The 25,304-nt window shown below is 44.2% G+C and overlaps 1 protein-coding gene across 4 annotated transcripts in view; it reads left to right on the plus strand.

The window, feature by feature from the left end:
* ldb2a (LIM domain binding 2a) overlaps positions 1–21,594 on the plus strand; it is a 58,394-nt gene extending 36,800 nt beyond the window's left edge. Inside the window, exons 4-10 of one of the 4 annotated variants that reach the window (XM_029259155.1) lie at positions 3,054–3,176; positions 7,471–7,554; positions 11,446–11,569; positions 13,526–13,579; positions 14,238–14,371; positions 16,008–16,037; positions 19,072–21,594. In XM_029259155.1, coding sequence (XP_029114988.1) covers positions 3,054–3,176; positions 7,471–7,554; positions 11,446–11,569; positions 13,526–13,579; positions 14,238–14,371; positions 16,008–16,037; positions 19,072–19,302 — 780 coding nt within the window. In that variant the 3' untranslated portion in view covers positions 19,303–21,594. Of the gene's footprint in view, positions 1–3,053; positions 3,177–7,470; positions 7,555–11,445; positions 11,570–13,525; positions 13,580–14,237; positions 14,378–16,007; positions 16,038–19,071 lie in introns of all 4 variants that reach the window. The other 3 variants (XM_029259157.1, XM_029259158.1, XM_029259159.1) reach the window with 3 other exon arrangements.
* Positions 21,595–25,304: the final 3,710 nt, after the last annotated feature.

Raw genomic sequence — 25,304 nt, forward strand, 5'->3', positions numbered from 1 at the left:
GAACAACAGTCTTATTTTTGAGGGATTTGTGGAAGTATTTTTCGCTGTAAAAATTACATTACATCCTGTCGCTATGCTTGCTCAGGGATACTCTCCAAATGGGCAGGTTTGAGAAGGTCCACCAGTGTTAACACCCACCCCCCCAACACCCCATCTCCGCAGAAGACGGCCTGCTGCTAAATCACCAGACGGAGCACGGTACCCTCTTTCACCACCAAATCCCTGCTGGCCACTCCGCTCTGCCGCTAAACCACGGCCCTGCGCTGCTCTGTCGTTCAGGCGCCCATAATCTGGGAGGGTCAGAGACTGGTCGCCTTTGACCCTACACATCTTTATGTGGCCGGCCGGCCGCCTTGCCGAGTTCCCGATCCGTGGAGCTGTTCCTTAGTCGTCTCTCTCTCTGTACAGTAATTTCTATACGCTGGCTGTAGCAGCTTGCGCCTTGTCTCAGCTAAACATTGTTCAGCTTTCAATGTCTTTAAAATAGACTGCATCTGTGTTTTTTATTGTCTTCGAGAGCCAAAGGCTTGTGAAGGAAAAGAAAAGATTTAAATTTCACAGAGCATTTATCGCAAAATTTTTGTGCAGAAAAAAGGTGGATGTCCCTACATATAGACACTGTGTCTTAATTGTGTTGACACAATTTGCTAATTTCCAGAAGACTTTTATTTTTTGTAAATTCAGTGACGCCGCTGATGTATAGTTACGACCTCACACATGCATTATATGTCTGACCTTATTTCAAAGAGCTGTGAAGGTCCTGCGTTCTCACAAAATACCTGCTCTGGGTTTCCAGGCGCGGAGCCTGGCTGTAAATTATTCATCAGCCGTGGGTTTCCTGAGAACAAAGAAACTGTAAGAGAATTGGCTTCGCCAGAGATTAACAAGCTGTTTCTCGACTTTGGTCCCTTATCACTCTGAGCGCATTGTAATTAAAAAAAAAAAAAAAATGTCGACATAACGACCCCCTTAGAAACCAAGACAACTTTATTCACTTTAGTTACCATCAAAACAAATCTCGACACGACCTGTAACTGACGTATTCAGAAATCACGCTTGTCTCCTAACATGTCCATAAATGTTTCAAATACTGTGAGGAAGATCCTTTCCTTTGTTTCTGTTTATTATTTAGAGCAAGTAATACTATTTTAAAGATAGATCACACTCCTACAGTGACACCATACCCTCTGTAAGAGCTGGTGCTGTAGTGGGCGTTATTCCTTATTTATTTTATTTGATATTTAACAGGATGTGGAAGAGCTTTAATGATTGTGGTGGAAGATTTTAGATTTATGCCGCCACTGCTCTCCAGGTAAAAATCCTCCGACATGTTTATGGAGCTGAGAGGTGAGTTGAAGCCTTATTTCTGCACGCACGAATCCTGAAGTTGATTCTGAAGAATAAGGTCTTTGGAAAACATTTGTCTTACTCAGCTACACCTTGGGATGCTCTATGCCGGGTAATGGGGAGCGGAGCCGTTCGGGCACTTTGCTCCTCGCTGCGGAATTATTGCACTTCTCGCCAGCATTTACTCTTATTAAAACAACCAGTGACACCCCGAGAAAGACGGAAGGCCACTTTCAGCGGGAACACACACAAATTAATCTCACTGCAGCGTCCAGTGCGGTGCATTCTCGCAAGTTATTTTCTGTTGTGATCATTTTATTCCTAATGCATGAATTAGCTAATAAAGTTACACATTTGCAGGCAGCAGAATGTGCATTAGAACATTTTATGCTGCAGAATCAACTGTTTCATTATGTTTTATTTAACAGAGCAGAGTATTGGAATGGGTTAAATTATATATTCACTAGTTGGAGGGGGGAATCTTTTTTTAGTTTTCTTTTCTAGCATGGTCTAGTGGTACCACGTGACGGGCTGTATGCCTGCCAGCTTCTTTCTTGTTGATCCTCCAGAGACCATCTGTGCTGGGGGGCATTGATTAGAGTGTGTCTGCTGGGATTACATCTTTTCTGTTGCCATGCCAACAAATCAGCTGGTTTCAGTTGCCGTGGCAACAAAATGTCAGAGCTCAGAGTACCATAACATGAATTCCGCAAAACAGAAAATGTTTTCTTAATTGGTAACTCTAGTATTTAAGATTCACTGTCTGGGAAATAGTGTAATAATGTAATGTATGTAACCATATGCAGTTTTCAGCAGAGATTATCTTATATGTGGCCACCAGACATTTTTCTTCAGATATCCCATTAAAGACATTTTTTATTTTTAATATTCTTCAACAAGAACATTTAGGAATGGGCAAGAGACCAAAAAGAATGTTATGTTTTGTTTCTCTCTTCTAAAATATTTATTTTTCCTGGCTGAGTTTCATTCTATCTGATGTGGAATTGTTGGGCACCCTTGATAAATAATAGGAATGATGCATAACAAAAAGTTCCTTTCTTTGCAGTGTCCATTTTTGTGTGTAACGTAGATGTAACACCGTGCCAATATTTGAAAACTTGTTAATGAAAGATGAGACACATATCTGAGTTTTTCAGAGACAGCTTTGAACAGTGGTAGAATAAGCTCCAGCTTGGCCCAGGATCCTTAATTGAAAAGACGCAATCTCACCTTTTCCTAACCCACCCACCCCCTTATCGTCTTAATATGGTGTCATACTTGTTGATAAGAAACGCATGGGAAGCTGAGTACTCCACAGGTTTGATGAGCAGCGGAACGTTAACCCGAGCCATGTCGTGCGAGATACTGAGAACAGAATATGATTCAATTGCGCCGTTGTAGTAAATGGCCATGTTAAAGGCAAGAAATTCCATTTTTGAGAGAAGAAAGAAATAACAAATCTCGGAAATATTATTTTGAGCACACAGGGATTTTGTTTGTAGTAACCAAAATGGAAAGGAGGGTCAGTCATTTAGGTATTTACTCGTTATTACTCTAAATTGCTATAAATAAAAAATAGCCTTTTGATTGTCTCACTCCACCTCTCGGCAATTTAAGCAGCTTTTATTTGAAACACTTTGTTAAAACAGGGAAGCCAAAAGTTCCTGCTACGTTATGGCTGATACCCTTGTTGTTCCTCCAAACAGGTTTGCACTGAAGGGCGACTAATTCTCGAGTTCACCTTCGACGACCTCATGAGGATCAAGACTTGGCATTTCACAATAAGGCAGTACAGAGAACTAGTCCCACGCAGCATTTTAGCTGTGCACGTAAGTGTCCCTCTCCTCTGGCATGATGCCTTTTGTTCATTAGTGGCAAAGTGATCATATATACAGTACATTTAGTGACAATTTTAGCACTTAGGTTCGTACTGAATGTGAAATGAGGTCAAATCAGAAGATGCACACAAACATACCTACATACATGAATACTGCAAAAAAAAAAACTGTCATAAATAATTTTTATTGCAGGCTTAAGAAAAAAGTCTAAGCTCAGCAATAAACTTCTTTATATTATTTTTATGCAATATGTGCAACATCCCTAATCTCATTATGTGCAAAAGCGTAAGGGTTTACAATAGATAATAAATGACGAATTTAGTGAAAGATTTACCATGGACGTTCTCAGAAGTGTTCGGGAGGCTGTCATGTTCACAGGCCTGATAATAAATCAGTGCTGTGACCCCACATGTAGACGCTGCAGTCTAGACAGTCTTTATCAAGCCTGTGCAGGTTCTTTAAGAGTTACTTGGTGGGAAAAAAAAACTGATGAAACTGTGTTATTCTGCAGACGTCGAAGTACAGCCTTAACTAGACTTAAATGGTGTGATATGTTCTGGTCTTTAGAATGCTGATAGCACTTGACCAGGATTGATACAGCCTTGCTGTTAAGCAAGTATTTTTAATTTTTAAAATGAAGGGGACGATACAGATGAATGTCATTATAACAAGAAGGACAAAATGCAGTTACGTACTGTACCGTAGCACTTACACACCATACAGACTTGATTTTGCGTATATATGGCTGAGCCTCGCAGTTTAATTATGCTTGAACATTGAAATTTTCAGTTTTGAAATTGGAGGTTTCACAGTTATTACAAAGATTACATTTTGTAGACATTTTTTTCCAGTTCATACTTCATTTATTGTTGTGTTTTCCAATGCCATTTTCCTGTGCTTTTTTCAGTGCAAAAAAAAAAAAAGCATTTGTGAGGGACATGATTTGCATTTAACCCTATTCACACTGTCTGTGCTGGCATTAAATGAGCGGTAGGCTGCTTCCGTATGGTCAGGGATTATGAACATTTTTGCATGTACTTATAACATATTAGCGGCATCCATGCATGACTTTTTATCAGTTAATGTGTAAAATCAGCTTGCGGGGGTGGGGGGACAGGGACAGCTGGTAGCGTAGTGGTTGGCGCCGCTGCCTTTGGATTCTTTGGATCCCCCACCTCTGGCTGTAGTACCCTTGAGGAAGGTACCTACCTTGGGTTACTCCAGTAAAATTAGCCAGCTGTATAGATAACTGTAAGTCTGTAATGATAATAATTGTAACCTTAACATTGTAAGTTGCTTTGGAGAAAAGTGTCAGTCAAATGTATAAATGTAAAAATCTTTAGTGCTCATGTCACTGCTTTCAGCGAAAAGAAATCATGTTTTTAAGGTACCTTTAATGGATCACTGTCCTTTTTTTCACCCAGGGTGTTCATCGTGACTGTGAAGTAGGGGCCTTGTTTTATTATGACCTATAATGCTAATAGAAATTATGGCATTGTCACTTCTGCCGTAGCAGATGTTGGTTTATGATTTAAAATCTGATTATCGATCACATAACACTGAAATTTTATTAAGCGGTGCAAAAGGGTCCTCGTTTGGTGATGCATATTGTCTAAATTCATGACATCCAATAAAGATGGAACAAAAATAACCCTTGGCCAGCAGGTATAACTGAGGAATGATATAGTTTCACTGTACATCATACATGGGTGCGAATCATGTAGATTCCTTTCCCTTAGCTTGCACTTTTCACCAGAGCTTCTCCCAAAATAATGAGCCATTATAATTGGCCTTTGGGGGTATTAGCCCTAATTCCTAACTGAGCAAAAGTAAGGCATAGTTGGCACAAGTAAGATATTTTCTCCTTCCTAGAGAATCCGTTGAGGTGGATGATGACTTATGAAGCAGAAATCGGTCTGAACCAAGGGTGTGGGTCCAGCATTCAGTATAGATGTATTTAGTAGAATGGGCAACAGGTGATGCAGTGGCTAGAGAGGTTGCCTTGCTGTCGAATGACCTAGGAACAAATACCCTCTTTTTCTGTAGTACCCTTGAGCATGGTATTTACCCAGAACATAAAAGCAGCCTGCTGTATAAGTGGGTAAATAATAGTGAGTAGCTCAGTGTACAAAGCCTAATGTTCTAAGTCACTTTGGAGAAAAGCATCAACTAAATTAATTCATGTACACAAAACGTAAAGAGCTCTTACAAATTCTGGAAGTCGGACATGGCCCGAGTTTGGAATGTTTGTTTTTGTATATAAAAGAGCACGATTGTCTGAGCTCAGTACTGTTTTTTCATTTCTGAGCAGTGTTTATTGCATCATCGGTTGCATCACTAGTGTGCGTTGCATCATTCGAAAACAAATTTCTGTACAGCAGTAACTTTGACAAGGTTTGCTTGCTCGTGGAGGGTGGGGGTGTTTGTGTGTGCATTTCTTGCGCTGCGCTGCGCTCCTGCAACGTTGCCCCTCTGCTATTTTTAGCTGTTTACCCTGGGAGCATGTTGCACCAGCATAACTGTCGCCACCACCTAGGCGATCCTCCGTTTACACGTTTGCTGCCAGCGTCGCGCTCTCCAGCCTGGCTGTCTGCTGCGTGTGGCAACGCGTGCAACCTGGCTTATGTCTGCGCTCCCAGCAAGATCCTCGGCGAGCCGTGGAGAGGCGACAATTATCACCTGGGGGGGAAAGTACACGTTCTGAAGCGCTCGACACGGGTTCGGCATGGGAATCTGGCAGGCGCCGCACGACTCCTAATAAACGGTACCAGATATGATGGAAGGCCATTATAGAACTCCCCCCACCCCACTTTCCCGTTTTAGAGCTATTTGTGTGTTTTTGTTTGGAAAGTGTAGAAAAAGCTACGGTTTTTTTTCTTTGTTTCCTACATTGTTTATTCCATGACTTACCCACAGTTCTGCAGTGAGGTGTTGGCAGGACCAACATTTACTCGTAGCCCAGTTAAGAACAATATCTGCACAAGTCAACGGAATAAATTGTGTGTTGAGGACATTTATTCGATTCTATTAGAGTTACAGCTTGGTCACATGCGTGAAGACCTCGTTGGGGTCATTCTTCTCAGGGTTACCGGAATTATTTTTTCCGAGAACAATCCTTGATGCTTTGTGAGTAATTAAAAGAGTCATTAAAAGAGTAATTAAAACCCAGTCTCAGTGGGAAATAGAGTACAGTATCAGTATTAGAATAATAATAATATTTATTATATGGCATAAGTCCTATTCAGTACTACTTACTAATAAACAGTAAGGAATCATTGTACAATTTCCTTCTGAATTAATAATATCTATCTATCTATCTATCTATCTATCTATCTATCTGTCAGTCAGTCAGTCAGTCATTCACCTACCATGCTGTTTTGAGGTAGAAAATATGGCAATAGGAACAGTGTAATATTACTGCTCTTCTTCAGGACCAAGGGAACGCCGCGCATACATCGACCTCAGCTGGCAGCGGACGTGCCGCCTTCATCAGCCATCATCATCGTTCTCTGAAAAAGAGCTAGCCTCAGGCTCCTCCCGGGGCCCCAGGCCCCCATGGCGACTCCGCCAGCCGTTCCCATAAACACCGGCACAGACACTAAACAAGCAATGTGTGCCTCGCCTGTTATTATTTGCAGGAGGGTTCAGCTGTTCGGGAACTGGTGGGAGGGGGGAATACTGTGGGTGCCGCGGTGATTCTGCTTGTTGCCTTTCTTCAGGGGGAATGTTTAAGATTCTGCGGTGGGAGCTTGTGGCAATGCAGTGCAAAACCCCTGCGTCCGCTAATGGAGCCACCAGCAAACCATTGGGACATACTGTGTTTGTGAAAAGTGCAGAAGATCCATAATAATAATAGTAATAATAATAATAATAATAAGGACAGTGTATTCATGGGGTCCTGCCCTTCTTTCATCACATAATAGTAATCTCCGGGATGACGCTCGGTGTGTGTTTTTGCGGAATGGATCAGCTGATGTGCTGATGTCACCGTAGTTACGGGCGAAGGATAAGGCCATTCCTGCGGTGCTTCACTGGCCAGTTCGAATTTCCTGAGAAACATCTGTGTTGAAAATGAAGGAATACAGTAAGGTTTCGCATATGACATTGATTTAAAATACCTGCCACTGCTAAATAAATTCGGCTTTTTTTAGGATTTCTGAGGAAGGGTGTATTTTATCACGCACACTGTAGAGAAATCTCCATTACGGTTTTTGGATCTGAATCGCAAAATTTAGGATTTAGGTCATCGGGGAATGTGTCTGAAATGTTTAGTCTTTCTCTTTAGGCACAAGACCCTCAGGTGCTGGAGCAGCTGTCAAAGAACATCACCCGTGTGGGCCTGACCAACTTCACCCTCAACTACCTCAGGGTAAGAGCCCCCTTTCAACCCCCTCTCCCAGCAGGCACTAGTCAGGCCTGCAACACCCGCCCACCTCGCCTGGGCTACAGGGCCCAGTCCCGAAGCCATAAGAGGAACGTCAGGGGTCGAGGGTCACGGGATTTGAGTACCATCACTAGGCCAGCACTGCCAAAGGGGTTGACGTGTGCCATCTATTTCGGTCCAGTGGTGGTGAGAGTTGGAGTTGGGTTCAAGGGGACTGAGATGTGGAAGGTTACCTTAGAGAGAGAAGGCGGCATAACATGGGCTTTTTTCCACAATACAAGCTAAAACTATCAGTATTATTTTACTTTAACATAACATTGTTACATTATTCATGTATTTCCACGTCATTATAAAAGTTATGTGAATTTTACACGAAACTTGTTTTGGCAATAATAATACAGCATTTAGAACTGAGCCAGATGGGCTTACAATTTTTTGTATTTAAGTAGTCTGAATAGTCTGAATAATTGGCACCGTAGGTAAAAAGCTCTGTAAAATGCATCCTGTTGCAAAGTATCTGTATGAATGGAAACACGGGCGCTTGAGATCCAGGGCACGTATTACTCAAAAGTGTTGCTGGTAATTCAGCTTCTAAACACAGCGTGGACGGCTGTTGCTTTGAAGTTATTTACCTATTAAATTCAGTCTTTAAACGCTGAACGCATTCACCTCGGGGTACCCCGTTCAGACCACACGCCCGTTTCCCGGGACCCTCACGCCGGAGACGACGGCGGCAACAGCAGCAGCAGCAAAAGGCAAGCAAGTCTTAACATCAAAAGACAAACAAATGCGTTTGTCCTGACAATATTAACATGTCTAAGACGTTCCGTCAGAAAAAAGATGTTTAAGGGTCTCCCAGCCTTTTTCCGCCTCTTTCCTGACCTGTCTCGCAAACTCTGAAGAGCTGCGTTCGTAAACGGATCTTCGCTTTCAAAGCATGCCCGTGTGTGCGTCCCAATGGAATACATATGTTTTTTTTTTTTTTTCCATCGCTGCCATTTATTATATTCATGAGCTTTATCAGCGTCTGACTCTTTTGTACAGTCTCGCTTTTCATCGGGAGTGCAGCCTTTCGTGTCATGTAACTCGAAGGAGGTCTCCGTGTATCACAGAAATCGAATTGTCAGTTCCCTCCATCGCGCAAAAACGTTACACGCCTTTTATTAATAAAACATCAAATGGTACCCGACGTAATCATAAACAAAGCCGTCCAAGGTCACGGCTTGTAATGGCAGATTAAAAAAGGAAGTTTAGTGAAATATTTATGGATGATGCACATTCCTGGATTATGCTAATGGAATTAAGGCAGGACGCTGCACTTGAGTCGAAAGGTCAGTCGTGCTCATGGTTGAGAAGTATAAATTGGATAAAACCACAGGTCAAAGTATTAAAGAAGACATTGAACAGGAGCAGCAAGAGCTTATTCTCATGACCTTCTTGAGAAGCAACTTGGTCTGGCGTAAGTATTGATTATGCTGTAGGTAGAAGAAGATGATGGTGGTGAATGTATTAAATATCATCGCACTATTGGAGATCCAGATTTACATTACGACATTACATCTAAAAGGAGGGAACAGAGGATTTCCCTTCCTTATTACTCTTAAATATCATTTGCTGGCACCTTTTTCCAAGGCAAATTTTGTTGTTCGATTTCTATACTAAGTTACCTACGGTAATTACCCATCTATACAACAGGGTAATTTTTACTGGAACTGAAGCTAAGTACCTTGCTCAGATGTGCTACATTGGGAGTAGGGATTTAATCCCATGTCCTCTGACTGGAAAGTGGCTGCTCTTATTACTGTGCCACTGTGGTTACAAAGTGACTGCAAAGTGAAAAAACACACATCCAAACTCTGCCAAACACGATTTAACGGGAGCGTCATTATACTGGAGCCACACCATTCACCCACCCCAGTATTATAGAACAGGTGCTTCATTACACTCCCTGTGTACCCATGTTCATACCCCTATTCACCCCCATCACACATTATAAAACAGGTGCTTCATTACATACATCTGTGCCCCCCATTTCATACTCCCCAACTCGAATTAACTCCAGAGGTTATCACCGTGAGCGGACAGACTTTTGGGGGAACACTGGACCTGTTCAGTCAACCGGGGACATGAGTGTTACAGAGGACGACTGCGAGGACTGTGTGATGTGGGACTGGGTGCATCAACAGGAAGATCATCTCCTGCCATTCCCTCTTTTTCCATTGTAGAGGTCTTAGCAGAGCTCCTCAGTCTTCTGAAACAAGAACTGTTTCTGCATGAACTTATGAATAAACCTACACACTGTGCCTCTGCAGTGTGGAAAGCAGGATATTACATTAAGCTTTCCCCAACTGTAACTTATTTTACTGCAAATGGCCTGGATACGAGAAATATTCAAAAAGGCATTCAGCTGCTCTCATTCGACATCCTGCAGCATCGAATTGTCTGTTATTCCGAGGGCCCTATAACTAATTCTCATCGTAAGTGGTTTTCCACTCCATAAACTACATTATCACCCTGTTTCCTTAACCGCTGACCTACCTTGATTAGAGGGTTGGTGCCCAGAATTTAGGAGCGCATTCCCAGGGGGGTGTCAGTGGTCATCTGTTCCTCCTTCTTCACCACGAATCTGACCTTGATTTGAGTGACCTTTTGCATATTGAATTATTCTTTGGATTTGGAGAAGAACCGCCCTATAAGACGTTTGTATTTACAACGGAAAACAGATCAATCTGCTTTAGTACATTCAGGGCCGCGTGGAATATGCAAATAAGCACAAGTCAGCACAAGGTCAGGCAAATGACAATAAGAGTCCGTAGCCGATTTGATCTAAGTGATCAAATTCAAATTTGAGTTTTTCCTTCAGTGAAATTAAGTTGTTATTGTCTTTAGAATACTCCTTTTTTTCACTCGCTGCTGCTTAGTGATTTGAAATGGAGAGGCAGCCTCTTGGCTGGGGGTCAGACCAGCTTTGCGGCTGGCATATGATTATGCTTGGTAGCTTTTAGGGTTATTAAAGCTGTAGGCTTTCTATAATTCTCTCTAAAAATAGTGCATATTTTTGAGGGGAGGGGGGGCAAGGATCATTCTTGAGTTGTAGCACAGTGGCGCGGCTCAAACGGTAGCGTTAACGCAGGAGTCCCAGTGTATGGAAACCACGTTCATTTCACATACCACCCAGTAACATCTGTAATCTCTGTGGACGGCACCTTGAGACCGGCGGCGCTGTCCGCCGAACCCGTTTACCATTTTTTCCCCAAGACCTGCATCGCGGGAGACAGCTCCCAGCCATAATGTGTGTTTTCGCAGAGCCTCGCTGACTGAACACAGCGCCAGGTGTTTCCTTACGTAATGGTTGCCATATGCTCCTGCGTCGAGCCGCGTTCCAGCGTAACGTGTGCGGGGGGGCAGATCCGTTCGGATGTTTGCAACTCAGGGTTTGTGTTCAGCGCCTGCTATAGACCCCATTTATTCCCCGCTTGAGGGTTTTATCAACAGCAGTAGAGGGACAGAGATCCTGGGGAAGTAAAAATGACCGATTTCATCGGTGGCGTGTCTTTTACACTGGCCTGCCCTAGTTCGGTATCTTGAGATTACTTTATGCCATTATGTGAGTAGAAAGCTTTGAAAATATAGCATAGTAAGAAAGATGGAGATCAGGAGGGCCCTTTCGACCCATCTTGTTTGTCTGATCACATGATACAACAGTTTGATTCTGCTATCGAGCTTAAGGTGGCTTTAAGTTTCGTATCACCCGTTCAACATCACTCTGATTTTCACTCATTATTTCGGTGCCATGCTGAACGGTGAGCTGAGGGTTCTTCCATCCAGCCTGGAACGTGCCCGTCTGACTGCTGTTCCTCAATTCTACACCCCCAGCTGTGCGTCATCCTGGAGCCCATGCAGGAGCTGATGTCCAGGCACAAAACCTACAATCTGAGCCCGCGGGACTGCCTCAAGACCTGCCTCTTCCAGAAGTGGCAGAGAATGGTGGCACCACCAGGTACGGCGGAGTCCTTCGCGATGTCACCTAGCTGCCACCACATGCTCGGGCCACTCCATCCTGGCCCGAGGAGAAGCGGTGCTTCAACACGGGTTCAGATCACTCCTCGCATAACCGCTTAGCATCGTGACACCCGGCACCGCACCGTGAACTTGTAACGGGACCCATCGTGCAGCGGGAGATCACAGTTCACCGTGCAGCATTAGAATTCACTGCAGATACCGTCACTTTCGTGTTTTTTAATTATGCACACAAAGGGGATTTAGGCATTTCTTTTTTTTTTTGCATGTAATTCTTTTAATTCATGCAGATGTTGCGCTGTTGTCTCGCAGCGTCCGTCTCCGCGCGCACGCCCCTGTGTTTGTGTGTAAATATCAGAACGTGGCCTGCGTAACATGGCAGCCGGCGGAGAGGGAGCCGAGTCCATCATTAGATAGGATCACCTGGAGGCGCGCGGCCGTGGTACTCCTGTGCTCCGTGAGAGCGCGCCGGAGGAGGCGCGGAGCCTCAGAGCCGAGGCATCATCGGGCTGCAGGGATTTGGTGCTTTATCTGTTTAACGCACTAGAACTGCCGTCAGGCACTGTCTACTCCCAAAATAACAACAATGACATCTGCTCTCCGTTACTCCTTTCAGTTCTTACGGCAGTACGCTGGCTGGTAATTCATTCACTGGCAGATTTACCCACAGTGCAACACCCTCTCCACATACCTGTGTATTCAAGTGGAATTTATTTCTCATAATATTTACTCAATTTTGCATAATGTATTTCATAAATGAGCATGCAGCCAGATTTTGATGAAGAAAATATGATTAAAAGCCATCCTTAGAGGTGAATAATGGTTTTCTGAGAATACATTTGAAGCAATCAGCTGACAAGAGGGTTTTTAATAACTATGTGTTTTTTTTTTTTTTTTTTCCTTAAATATGAATTTTGAATGTGCAGCTTTCCAGGTCATTTGGTTGGCAGTAGTATAACCAACCTGATGATTTTTCGCAGCGTGTTGCCTGTGCTGTATGTCGGTCACACTGAAGTCCATCCACGGTTGCTGTTGTTGTCTGACTACCACCACCTGTCTTCGCCCCATCCTTGTTTCCGATCCTTACGCCGCTCTTAAATAGCACAACCTGCACGTTAACGCCCCGATAACCTGCAGCAGTTTTTCGGAAGAGGGAGTTGTATTTTTTACACAGTATCCAGAGGTAAAGAAGTGCTTTAAATTTATACATTGGCTATTTAAACTTTCCTTTCCTTGGCTAAAGGGTTTTAAGCCTAAGAAAGTCTTCAGCAGAACAGTGTGGGTATGATGAAACCGAACAGTTCAATATCAGTTTACTATTTCGGTGTGCATTTGAGTCCAGCTAAATGATTCTCATTGTTTTTTTTTAAATAGATTTTAAAACATCTCCCTTGGTGTGATTAGTAAGAACCTCAAAAATGTATTTCAGTTTCAAACTGTTACATTAAAGCCACTTTTGTGTGAGAATGAGTACTTGCATATGGTGAGAAGATCTCGTTTTATCTATTGTTTAAAGGTCTGCCGATACTCATTTAGACACACGGTTCCCTCAAGTGGTGTAATAAATGCAAGTCAGAGTATTTCCCTGCAGCAAGCTGGTTCAGTTTAGAGTAATTGCAGGAAATGTACTTTTTCACGCTTGAATATTGTAATTATGTTTTGTGGTTAGTTAACAAATGCCTTTGTAACGTGGCTGATAGAACTTTTGCAATGTTGAATTGGAAGAGCTCATCGAGTCCATAAACTTTATTACAGTTTTCGATTAAGAGTGCAAATACCATAGTAAACAGACAGGCAACATAGAGTATGCGTGCATTTGAATGTCATCACTCATTTTTATGGGTTCTCATGCGGTTCTTTGTGTGTCTCAGTTTCATGGCAGGTAATTACTTAAATACAATTTAATAAATGCGATTCCCTCTGGCCCCGATTTCAGCAGGACACCCACAGAACTTCAAAACGGAAATTTTCCCTACAAATCTCAAAAAAGGTACTTTTTCATCTTCTAATAATGAAAAAAATGTCATGCCACATACATTGATCGAGTCGGGAAGTACAATCGGTCGCGAAAGGAATATCACGAAATACATTTTTGCACCATGAATGCTCAACGCCCCGTCTCCAGCGGCGCACTGGGGCTCGGTGTGGGGTACCTCTCCCGGATGCCCGCACCGCCAGTCTCTGCCCACTTACCCTGTGGCCTACGAGTCGCTTTTGACCTTTCTGCCTGGCACGATCGTTAAAAGTCACGCTGGCAGAATGCAACGCCACCACTGGACCAGTTGCGGAAAAAAACCTAATCAACCGAATTAAATAAATCAGAAAAAGATGTTGTTTGCATGAGCCACCCGGTAGCATCTCTTGCTCTGATTATGTTTCTATTTGCTTGAGCATTTATGTAAAAACAAGGGGGTTCGTACTTACTAGTGCATGTCTGGGGAGATGTTAAAATGGTGACAAAACAAAGCATGAATTTGTTTCAAAAGTCGCAGGGGGAGCGTTGCTTTTGTGCAAAGCTAAACGTCTGTCTCCCGATAAGGGAACGCGTAATTAGTCCACGGTTTAGCGCACGTGCTCATGTGAATCGGCGCCACACAAGTGCTGTATGCGTGCCTTTTTTTTTGTTTTTCCCGCTGCGCGTCCGGCAGCCGAGCCCACGAGACAGACGGCGACGAAGCGGCGAAAGAGGAAGAACTCGGCCAGCAGCGCGTCCAACAGCAGCGTGGGCAACAGCAGCAGCAAGAAGCGCAGCCCTGCCAGCAACTTCAGCCTCTCCAGCCAGGTACCTGTAAGCATCCCTCTCTGCTTCCGCCTCTCTCTGTCAGCATGCACCCACACACTGCATACACACACACACACACACACACACACACACACACACACACACATTGACACCTGCAAACCTAACGTACACACACATGCACACGGACACAGGAACACATTCCCTGCATTTGCAAAGACATGCGCACAGATAGCATGGGCACATGTACCACATTCAAAATCATCTCACACAAGCACACATGCACACACACACACACACACACACACACACACGCAGCGAGACACGTGCCTGTGAGTCCGCGTGCTCCTTATGAGTGCAAGCGCGCTCGTATTGACGCCGAACTTCGTTCTCTTGCTCACGCGCAGTTGCCTTTGAGCCCAAGCCAGTTCCCCTTAGGGGAACCTTCCGCAGCAGGGTAGGACCTTCACCTCACGTCGGATTCCACAGCCCTGACACGGCTCCCCTCGCATGCGATGGTGCTGGAGCGTCTCCGCGTTGGCTCGCTGTGCCACAAAGCCCGTGCGACAGACTTCCTTCGAGACCTGCGGAGTTCATATCGTTTCACACCACAGCGTACCTAATCGGGAAACCAGCATCATCCCGGCCTCCCTAAATTGAAGACAATCGATGCAGCCAAAGTGATGCTGAAGGGCCATTAAATCCTGGTAGCGCAGAGGGTTTCGATACGTTCGAAAAAAAGGCAGAGGTCCGCTTTTTGAAGAGGCTTCGAAAGAGACACAGAGAAGGATGAGCTATTGCTGGCCTTCGGGACGTGGAGACTTTGTTAAGGAGGAGCGGAGCGTCCTCAGTTCCGCAGAAGCAGCAGGTAGCATAATAGTTACGGACATGTTCTTCTCAGCTAGCACAAAAACAGTTTATGGTACGTCGCCGGAAAATCGGGATGAAAGAAACGTTTACCAACTTCGGAGGAAAAAACGTCTCGAAAGTAATCTGAGAGCAATTTCCTTGAGAAATGCACAGGTATTTTGAAATGCCGATGTTTCTGAGACTGTGGGAAAGAAGCGTTTCAGAACTTCTTAGAAAACTTTAGAAAAAATGCGACTGTTTTATATGACTTTTAAGTGACTCGTAACTGAAGGCTTCCGGAATGGGCCCTGCGGTAGCACCTACAGTACTTACACTGCATCCAGCAGCGAAGGCATAAGAACATAAAATAACAGCAACATCATAATAATAATAATAATAATAAAAAAAATAATAAAGAATGGAGAGGGTGAAACAACTTTTTCAGCCTTTCCGCATCAGTGATAATGGTGAAAGCTTTGGTAATAAGAAGAAGGAGATGTCCTTTGACTCCTATATCAGTTCTAACACCGTTGAACGGTGGAAATTTATATTCCACTAAGCATTTACATGCCCAGCATTTTATCCCCTTTGAAAAATAGTTCCAGCTCTACTGAATGCACCACGGTACATTGCTGAACCGTGGTCTACTGTATTTCACGTCACAGAGAGACTGCGTGAGCCTCGCGCCCAGTATGTCCAAGTGTGTAAGTGTGTATGAGGTGAATGCTGCGAATGGTGGAGTGTTTTGAGACTTGATCACAAGTAAAATGAACACAGGGTGTTTTCTTGTAAATGTAAGACTTTTTCTCTTTCTCCTATCTACCTGCAGCAGCATCAGGATCCCGTCCAAATGAAAAAAGTATGAAAAATGCATAGTTTGGTGTCACTCATTGCATGCCCATTTCCAGAGGCAAGTCTGAACTCCGCAGTTCCCCTTTCCATGGGTTTCCCAAGAACTGGCTGGGGTCCCGGCCCTTCTCCATTGTCACATATCTCTGTGTGGAACACGGCAGCTCATTACAGACCCCTCCCTTACCCCCAACCCCCCACCCCGCACCCACCCCCACACCCTTAAGATGTAGACGCGTCTCGGCAGCAGACAGAGGAACACGTTGACTGCATATGTTGCACGTCTGCTGGCTTTGTGGGAGAAGTTGTACTTCTGCGGCTGAGAACACGCCTACGTGATCCCAATAACAATGCGGGCGTCTCTGCATGGTCGTGACAAGGAGGTGGTGGTGGTGGTGGTGCTGGTGCCGGTGCCGGGAAGGGGGGTGGGGGTGTGCTTGCCTTGGCTCTGTTGTATATTCAGCACTGACCTCTGCTGGTAGCGGCTGCGAACTGCACCCAGCGCCCTGCTCGCATGCCTCCCGCAGATGTGCTCCGTTGCGCAGGCCAAGCGGCCTGGAACTCTGTGTTTTATGCATTCTCCACCGAAAAAAGGGTCACGGTGAGTTTGCTTCTGTGCAAAGCTGGATTTCTTTCGGGGCTGTGAGCGAATAGCTTTCTGTTTGCGGTCGGCACAGGGAGATTCTCTTCTGCCGTCCCGCGCCAGCTTTGGCACTAGCCGGGGCGCCATCCTGCCCAGCGCGGGTTACTTACCTGAGTGGCATGATGAAACCTGTCAAGTCAGGTTAGCACCAGCCCGCTGTCGCTGCCGCTAATCAGATGGGTGGAGAACATTATTGATGTAATTAGCATTAGCGCTCTAACACTTGCCAGCGTATAACATCAGCTGGACAGATTGGCTCTCCTGCACAGCTTGGCTCAGGATCCCCTGCACAGGGGTAGGTGACAGGCACGGTAGAATAACAGATGGCAAATTCAGGGCTTGTTGGCAATCAGCAGGTTTTTGTTAATGACTCAATTAGCTATGCAAATTATCAAATCAGTGCACATATTGTTATTTTGTTAAAACCTTACCAAAATTAATTACCACAATTAAGAAGCAGAACGTCAAGTGTATTGGTGGCGGCAGGGGGATTGGCTGGCTTGCTAACAGTGAGAAGGATCTCGTGTTTGGGCAAATGATCCTGGGGGGGCGAGAGCCTACAAAAATGATGTGTGACAACGGACGTAGCCGCTGCCTGCCCTCCTCTTCGCTGGCACTGCGCTATCCCAAGATGCAGTGCGCCAAAGGGTTGCAAAGGGGGACAGAGGGGTGGGGACTGGTGCCAACCATCACAAGTGACGTCAACGCAGGCTTCTTCCCTGGCAGGTCTGTCCAGCAACAGCAGCTGTGAATAGGAACAGAACTTATCCCAGTCGTTCACAGTAGTACATCTCCTGGACAGATATATGTACTGCAGATCGGACGATGCGCTTGGACAGCTAGTACATCAGTAATATTTGGATCCGAAGTGTGCGTTTTAAAATAGTAATAATATTTTAAACCTGTAAAGCAGCACTCGAAACATTTTCAGGCCTAGTTTGAATCGGTACCTTTGTACGCCTCCAGTTTTGCATAGTTGGTAGCATAGTGGTTTGAGCTGCGGTGTTTGAATCCGAAGGTTGTCGGTCTGAATCTCACATTCAGCTGTAGTTCCTTTGAGCAAGGCCCATGCTCTAAGCTGCTCCAGATACATAAATGGGACAATAGTTTTTGGTAGCTTAACATCGTAAGTCGCTTTGGGGAAAAGCGTCAGCTAAACGAATAAATGTAAATGTTTTACACTCTGGCATATATTTTCCCTGATAAGCGCCAATTGAATGGAACAGAGGGAAACTTGTGCTGTGCTTTCTACCGGTCTGATGAATGATAGAGGGCAGGAGCATTAGTAAAGTGGCTTATTGCTGACAGCTGAGGCTCCACCCACTGCATGCAGAGCCCCACCCCTTTCATCGCTCTTCCAGGGTCAAGGAACACATCCCTGCTTTGCTAGATGGCCTCTTCATCTGAGCCCTGTACTCAATCAGGCCATTTATTCACTGTAATATCTCACCACTTGATATGTCAAAAGTTAATGTAGTTGTTATCAAGAAATGTTACCATCATAGGAAATTTGGAAAAAAATTGTATTAACAAAACTTAATATTTTCAACTTTTTTATCCCAGTGCAGTTAACTGCTATTTCACAGCTATCGTGGTCTGGCAGTGATTGTTGCAGTGTGTTGTATTACAGGACTGCAGTAGGATCACCACACTTGCCAAATGTTGAAAGCAACATTTCTCATATAATGCAGAACTTCAAAATTTCTGAAACATTAAAATAAATTCAGATTTTATATATATATATATATATATATATATATATATATATATATGTATTTGATCAAAATTGGCCAATAGCAGACTTTTCATTTGGCATCCAGCTTTCCAGGAAATCTTTTTTCAGGTGCGCAGTGTAAGACTAACTAACTCTTGCTGGTTTCAAAGGGTGTCAGAAGTCTGTTCTAAGTGTTACGCGGAGAAGCGATGCATCGTTAAAATGCATTCGCCTGGCATGGTTTCCTGATACCCATGGGAATGTGGACTTGCAGAAGAACTTGCATGGGAATGCAAATACCAACGTGATGAAAGTATAATAAAAACATGTCACAATCCCTGTAAAATATGATAGTGAATTCAGCAAAAATATATGGAAATATATCAGTTTATTCACGGTCTTTTTCCTCGTAGTATTTAAGTATTTTTTGCTCTCAGTGGCATACTTTTTTTTTCTCAGCGCGCTGCTCAACATTTGTGTTTGAGATGTGATTCTACATTAGAGTTTCTAGCGAAAAGTTTACCAAAGACGTTGCCCCAATAAGTACATGTTAATTAACTCGAAATTGCAGGGTTATGTGTTTGATTGGTTTAGGCGTGTTGGTTAGGAATGTGTGTTACATTGTTTTCTCCTTGCAGCAGCGCCGTGTGTGTTTATTCTCCACTCCGTTTGCTGGTGTGTTGTCAGGATGTGATGGTCGTCGGGGAGCCCACCCTGATGGGCGGTGAGTTTGGCGACGAAGACGAGCGGCTCATCACGCGCCTGGAGAACACGCAGTACGACGCAGCCAACGGCATCGACGATGAGGACGACTTCAACGGCTCCCCAGCGCTGGGCAACAATAGCCCCTGGAGCAGCAAACCCCCCAATAACCAGGACACCAAACCTGAGAGCGCAGCAACTCAGCCCTCACAGTAAGACCCCCCAACCTGCCCAACCACCCCCCCGGACTGGCCTGCTGCCCCTTTCCTGTGCCCCGACCACACACTGTCCTCACACACTGCATCTGATCAAGTTACAAGACGCCATATAACAAACCCAAGCAGTCGAATCTCCCTGACCGTGTTGTCTCCGGTGGGTGGAGAGAGGTGGAATTTCGACATACGTGATATGTTACATGTACTACTCCGCTGGAACTCCTACTGTGTGTGTGTGTGTGTGTGTGTGTGTGTGTGTGTGTGTGTGTGTGTGTGTGTGTATCACCATCGCCCGGGGCATCCCTCGTATTAGAAGGAGCCGGCAGCCTGAAGCATCAAGCCAACGCAGGAGTCACCGATGACAGTGCCAGGACTGTGTTCCCTCGATTAAAATCGCCACCACCACCTCGGACATATGGCATTACTACGGTATCTCCTGCCTGAGCTTTCTCAAAAATGCTGACTTTTAAAGGGATCCATTGGCAGGTTTAGAAGAACATTCCCCTCTGTGTCTGGGTGGGGGGGGCAGGATAAATGTCCCACATTTAAGAACAACAAAGTCATTTCAGCATATTTGCATTTTTATTGAAAAGCCAACTTTCTATTTTAACATGTTTTTTATTTCGATAAAACATGCATCCTTTGTTAGGTTCTGCAAAAGGCTTCAAATAAGATTCATTTTTTCTGGAATTGCCTTGTAAAGCAGTTGCATTGTGGCACTACGTATTTTCTACAGACCATTTTGTTTTGTATTTGTTTTTATGACATTTTTTTTCCCCCACCTCCCATAACCTTGTAAACTATCAGGTTGTGAATTACTTGTGAGCGAGTCGCACGATGGATTTTAGTTATTCCTATAGTTTAGAAACTTTTCTTATGTGACACTGGTCTTTTCAGACAGTGACTCCCAAACTGAACAACACACTGGACAAATAAGCTTAAAATCAGTTTTTTTTTTTTTTTTTCTTTTCTTTTTCAAATTAGTTTTCTTAAGTCTGCGCATTCAATCGTGTCAGTTTTTGCTGCATTGTACAAAATGAAATATTAAAAGTAATTTGATTTTTTTCTCCATTCATAATGAATACAAGTATAACTTGCGATATGCAGAGCAGTGCTAAACTGAATATCAAATGGAGAAACAAGATGGTATCAGAGATTTTTGTATTCAAACTATTTTGCATAAGACTTGCGTTAAGAGTTAGGTGAAAGTGGAGGGGCCATCGATGCTGTTTCAGAAAGCCTCTCGCCGAAGAAGCGTTGTTGACCTTGATCGAAGGGAGCTGATGAAGTATGATTCTCGCCAGCCGTGACGGAGCGCAGACACTCATGTGATCACCACCCCCTCGTAGGGTTCGCTGTCTATTTTTCACCTGAGGTGTGGCCCATGTTGAACCGCTGAACTTGTGTACTTTCTATCACTATGTGTGCAAAATATTTTTCCACGTAGGTCCTATAGCTTCTGCATCAAAACAAGTCAATGCATGAGAGTGCGGCCCTTCATCGCATTGCCTGTTTACCACCTTTACCTCATCTGCAACGCATTGCGTGTCACCTGTTCCATTTTTCTCCAAGCGGAAGATGTTACCTTGGACTCCTCCTTCCAGAACGTGTCCTACCAGCCTACGTCCGACCCACCCTGGTCAGCTGTACTCGTGTGGTTCGTACAAGGTCTAAGGACTGCATTGACACGACCTCATCACTCGCTTCCTCCAAAATGCGTCCCGCAGCACGGCCACCGTCACACTTTGCATGTTAAGAGAATCGTACCGTCGCTGGACTAGCGGTACAAATGCATGGGCATTGTTCACGACAGGACAACGGGGTCACCGATCGGTCATTAACGTCTCTTTCGTTTCATCGCAAACTGTGATGCGTTTTGTTTCTGATATCGATGCCCTGCGTTTGCTCACACCTGTGTCCAGCTGGTTCTGTTTTTCAGATTGGGAACACTATCACAAGGTCGAAGCTTTGTAAATAAGCTACTGATTCCAACATCTGAAAGCCATTCAACCCGTTTCTTAGAGGGAAGCTGAATATAACAAGCTTTTTGTGTTCTAATAGTCCTTCAGATGAATCTGGTGTTTCTTTAATCCTAATCGTCATTTACTATGACCTCAACTGTCTCCTTTTTATATTTGTGTATTTATGTGTGCATTTGTAAGAAAGGAAAAAGAACATTTGAATTTGTTTGGTTCTCCATATCGATATTGTTCAGCACAACTTGTAAAATATTAGCATATACGTATGTCATATCTGAGGTATTTTATGTATGCTTTGCCATTATGTGCGCCAATAAACTGTGCTAACCTTACAAATGCTCTGTACGCATTTCTTAATCATATTTAAAATCAATGTATTTCATATGATATACTGTTACTTCTGCAGCGGTGTGAAGTAAGAAGACACTGAATATTTAGTCTTACACTCCGAACTTTACACATTTCACATTTTATACACATTCATATTGAATTTTATTTATGAAATGTGGATCATAAAAACCCAGAGTAGCATTCGGAGACCACAGAAATACATCTCAAGTCTAGACAGTTCAACATACTATTTTGCTCTGTATCTTCAACACAAAAAAAAGCAAAAATTTCCCATTATCATTCTGTTAAGATGCAACAAATATTTTGTATATCTTTATCTAAGGAATCCAAAATTCCTCCCTGTAGAGTTTAAACCATTTAAAATGTAGTAAATAATGAGCTCCTATTTACCTTGTTTTCTCAAAGTAATATGGCTTCTGTAAAAAAAAAATACTTGGAATAGAACTGGGGGGGTGTGGTGGCGCAGTGGGTTGGACTGGGTCCTGCTCTCCGGTGGGTCCGGGGCTCAAGTCCCGCTTGCAATGGACTGGCGTCCCGTCCTGGGTGTGTCCCCTCCCCCTTCAGCCTTATCCCCTGTGTTGCTGGGTCAGGCTCCAGCTCCCCATGACCCCGTCTTGGACAAGCGGTTCAGACAGTGTGTGTGTGTGTGTGTGTGTGGAATAGAATTAGAACATGTAAATTTTTACAGTAATGTCTCACTTATCAGGGGAGCAGTAAAGACTTACATTTACTCTGTTACTTTTACTTTAGTAAAAATTTGTGTGGAAATTGGTAGTCCTCACTTTTAGAGACACCTTTTGTCTTATTTGGGTACATCTGTAAAGAAATGGACTTTGATACGATCATATTTCTGTCACTGACCACTCAGTCTAGTATCGACTTCATCCCTCCCTGATCGACAACCTATTTATTCGCCAGCAATGGAAGTGACATCAGAACTGTGAGGAGAAAGCGTGAACTTGAATATGTTCGGAAAGTGACACAACATAGAGTTAAGTGCAATAAACTAGCTATAGAGCTTCTTATGGAGCCAATGCTTGATATGGTAAAGTTTTACTGTCCTAATGTATCACCGCCACGCTAGAAAACTACCACATCAGCTAGAGTTGAGCAAGTTCACAGAATGCAAAATACCAGCTGGTGAGCTAACAGACTTTGGTCTTTTATTTCTTTTCTCTTGACTTGGTTAGTCTTGTTGCCAATACAGTATCATATATCATATACATTTATATTACATTTATTTGTTTAGCAGATGCTTTTCCCCAAAGCGACTTCCAGTGAACTCTATGTAGTGTTACCAGCCCACACACCGTATTCACCAAGGTGACTTACACTGCTAGATGCACTACTTACACTGGGTCACTCATCCATACATAAGTGGAACAAACTCTCTCTGTCACTCACACGTTATGGGGGAACCTGAACAGCATGTCTTTGGACTGTGGGAGGAAACCGGAGCACCCAGAGTAAACTCACGCAGACACGAGGAGAACATGCAAACTCCACACAGACCAAGCAGGAATCAAACCCACGTCCTCTTGCACCACCCAGGCGCTAAGACACATCATATAACATAGATGAGCAGATTTCATTGATTGCAAACGTATTTCCCCTATGAGTTAAAACAACAGATTTAAAAACTGCTGTTGGAAGAAGATGAATAGTTGAGAAATTTTTCAACCTGAAACAACTTCTGCTTTAGCAGATTTCTGAATAGTTACCCTTACTTTTACATGAGTACCTGTTTTTGGAAGTGGCGGTACTTCTACGGGGGGCGGAGTGGGTTTGGCTGGGTTCTCCTCTCTGGTGGGTCTGGGGTTCGAGTCCTGCTGGGGGTGCCTTGTGATGGACTGGCGTCCTGCCCTGGTTGTGTCCCCTCCCCCCTCCAGCCTTGCACCCTGTGTTGCTGGGTTAGGCTCTGGCTCACCGTGACCCCGCTTGGGACTAGCAGTTTCAGACTGTGCGTGTGTGTGTGTGTGTGTAAGTGGATTGTTTTGTTCACAGTTGTCCATGGCCAGCCCCAATACCATATCTCACTTCCCAGAAGGGTTACAGGACCTGGACAACGGGTTACCAATCACCACGGCATTTGTTTCCATTAACATGACCTGAAACAGAGCAATTGTTGTAGATGTGTGATGCCATATTTTTTTAATGCAACAATATTCCAGCAGCTAACATCACCGATGCCACAGCTCTAGTTACGCCGACATGGCCTCCAGAGCGAAAATTGAGACTAAAGCTCATGACTTTATCCCTTATTGCCATCTAGTGGTTCAAAATACAAAACAGTAACACATTCATTTAGCAGAAGCTTTTCTCCAAAGCAATACCAATGAACTCTATGTAGTGTTACCATCCCACACACCTTATTCACCGCGGTGACTCACACTGCTAGATACACTACTTAAAGGGTCACTCATCCATACATCAGTGGAACACACTCTCTCTGTCACTCACACACTATGGGTGAACCTGAACAGCATGTCTTTGGACTGTGGGAGGAAACCAGAGCACCTGGAGGAAACCCACACAGACACAGGGAGAACATGCAAACTCCACACAGACTGATCAGGGATCGAAACCATGTCCCTCTTGCACCACCCAGGTGCTGTGAGACTCCAGCGCTAATCGCTTTGCCTCCCTGCCTCCCGGTGTGTGTTATATCTGGAAAGTTGCTAGGAGGCCTAAGGAAACACCGCTTCTGAGGACCATGCAACACTCACCCCACGGGAGTCTAACTGTAGGTAACAATCGAACAGTTACAACTTTCAAGTTAAAACTTGTCTTAACTTGACATGTCACGTTAGCTACAAAAGATCAAAACTAGTTTTAAATTAATGCACAAAGTTCTCTGCAATCTTTTTTTCAAACTGACCAATGACAGAATATCCGGTGCCTCTGGATTAAATTATGGTGCCACATTAACATTCTCCGTGAAAATGTGATCTTTTTCCTGGTTGTTCCGATTTGTGGAAGATGTTTGAAGGAAAGAATTTGACTCAAGTTTTGAGTTGGTCTCCATTGTTACTTGTCATGTGTGTTAGTTTCGGCTGCTTTGTGCATTTCCCTGCGGAGCTGAAACCCGGTAGCCGTTCATCTGATCGTTTGTTTGAACAGAAGAGTTTGGCTTTATGTTTAATTCATTACTGCAGACTAAATGAGAAATGGGTGCGGTGGCGCAGTGGGTTGGACCACGGTCCTGCTGTCCGGTGGGTCTGGGGTTCGAGTCCCGCTGGGGGTGCCTTGCGACGGACTGGCGTCCCGTCCTGGGTGTGTCCCCTCCCCCTCTGGCCTTACACCCTGTGTTACCGAGTAGGCTCCGGTTCCCCCGTGACCCCGTATGGGACAAGCGGTTCTGAAAATGTGCGTGTGTGTGTGAACTCCAAAAGTTTGCCCAGTGCCAATCACTGCAGGTCATTCGTCAAATCTGGCACAGGCCTGCATGTATACCTTGGGTACCCGACTCCCCAGAAGGCCAAAAATTTCCTGTGATGTATTAATACTTACATTAAGCATTTCCTGACCAGTTTCACTGTGGTTCAAATGTTCCATGTTGTGTATGTCACAGAATTACACTGCTTTTTATTTAGCTTTTTATTTAGTTCTTCATTACTCGCACAATGAAGTCGAAATGTGAAACATTTCAATGTTCCACTGAATCCCTAGCCTG

This window comes from Scleropages formosus, chromosome 16 (genome assembly GCF_900964775.1).
Source record: "Scleropages formosus chromosome 16, fSclFor1.1, whole genome shotgun sequence".
NCBI classification, from domain to species: domain Eukaryota; kingdom Metazoa; phylum Chordata; class Actinopteri; order Osteoglossiformes; family Osteoglossidae; genus Scleropages; species Scleropages formosus.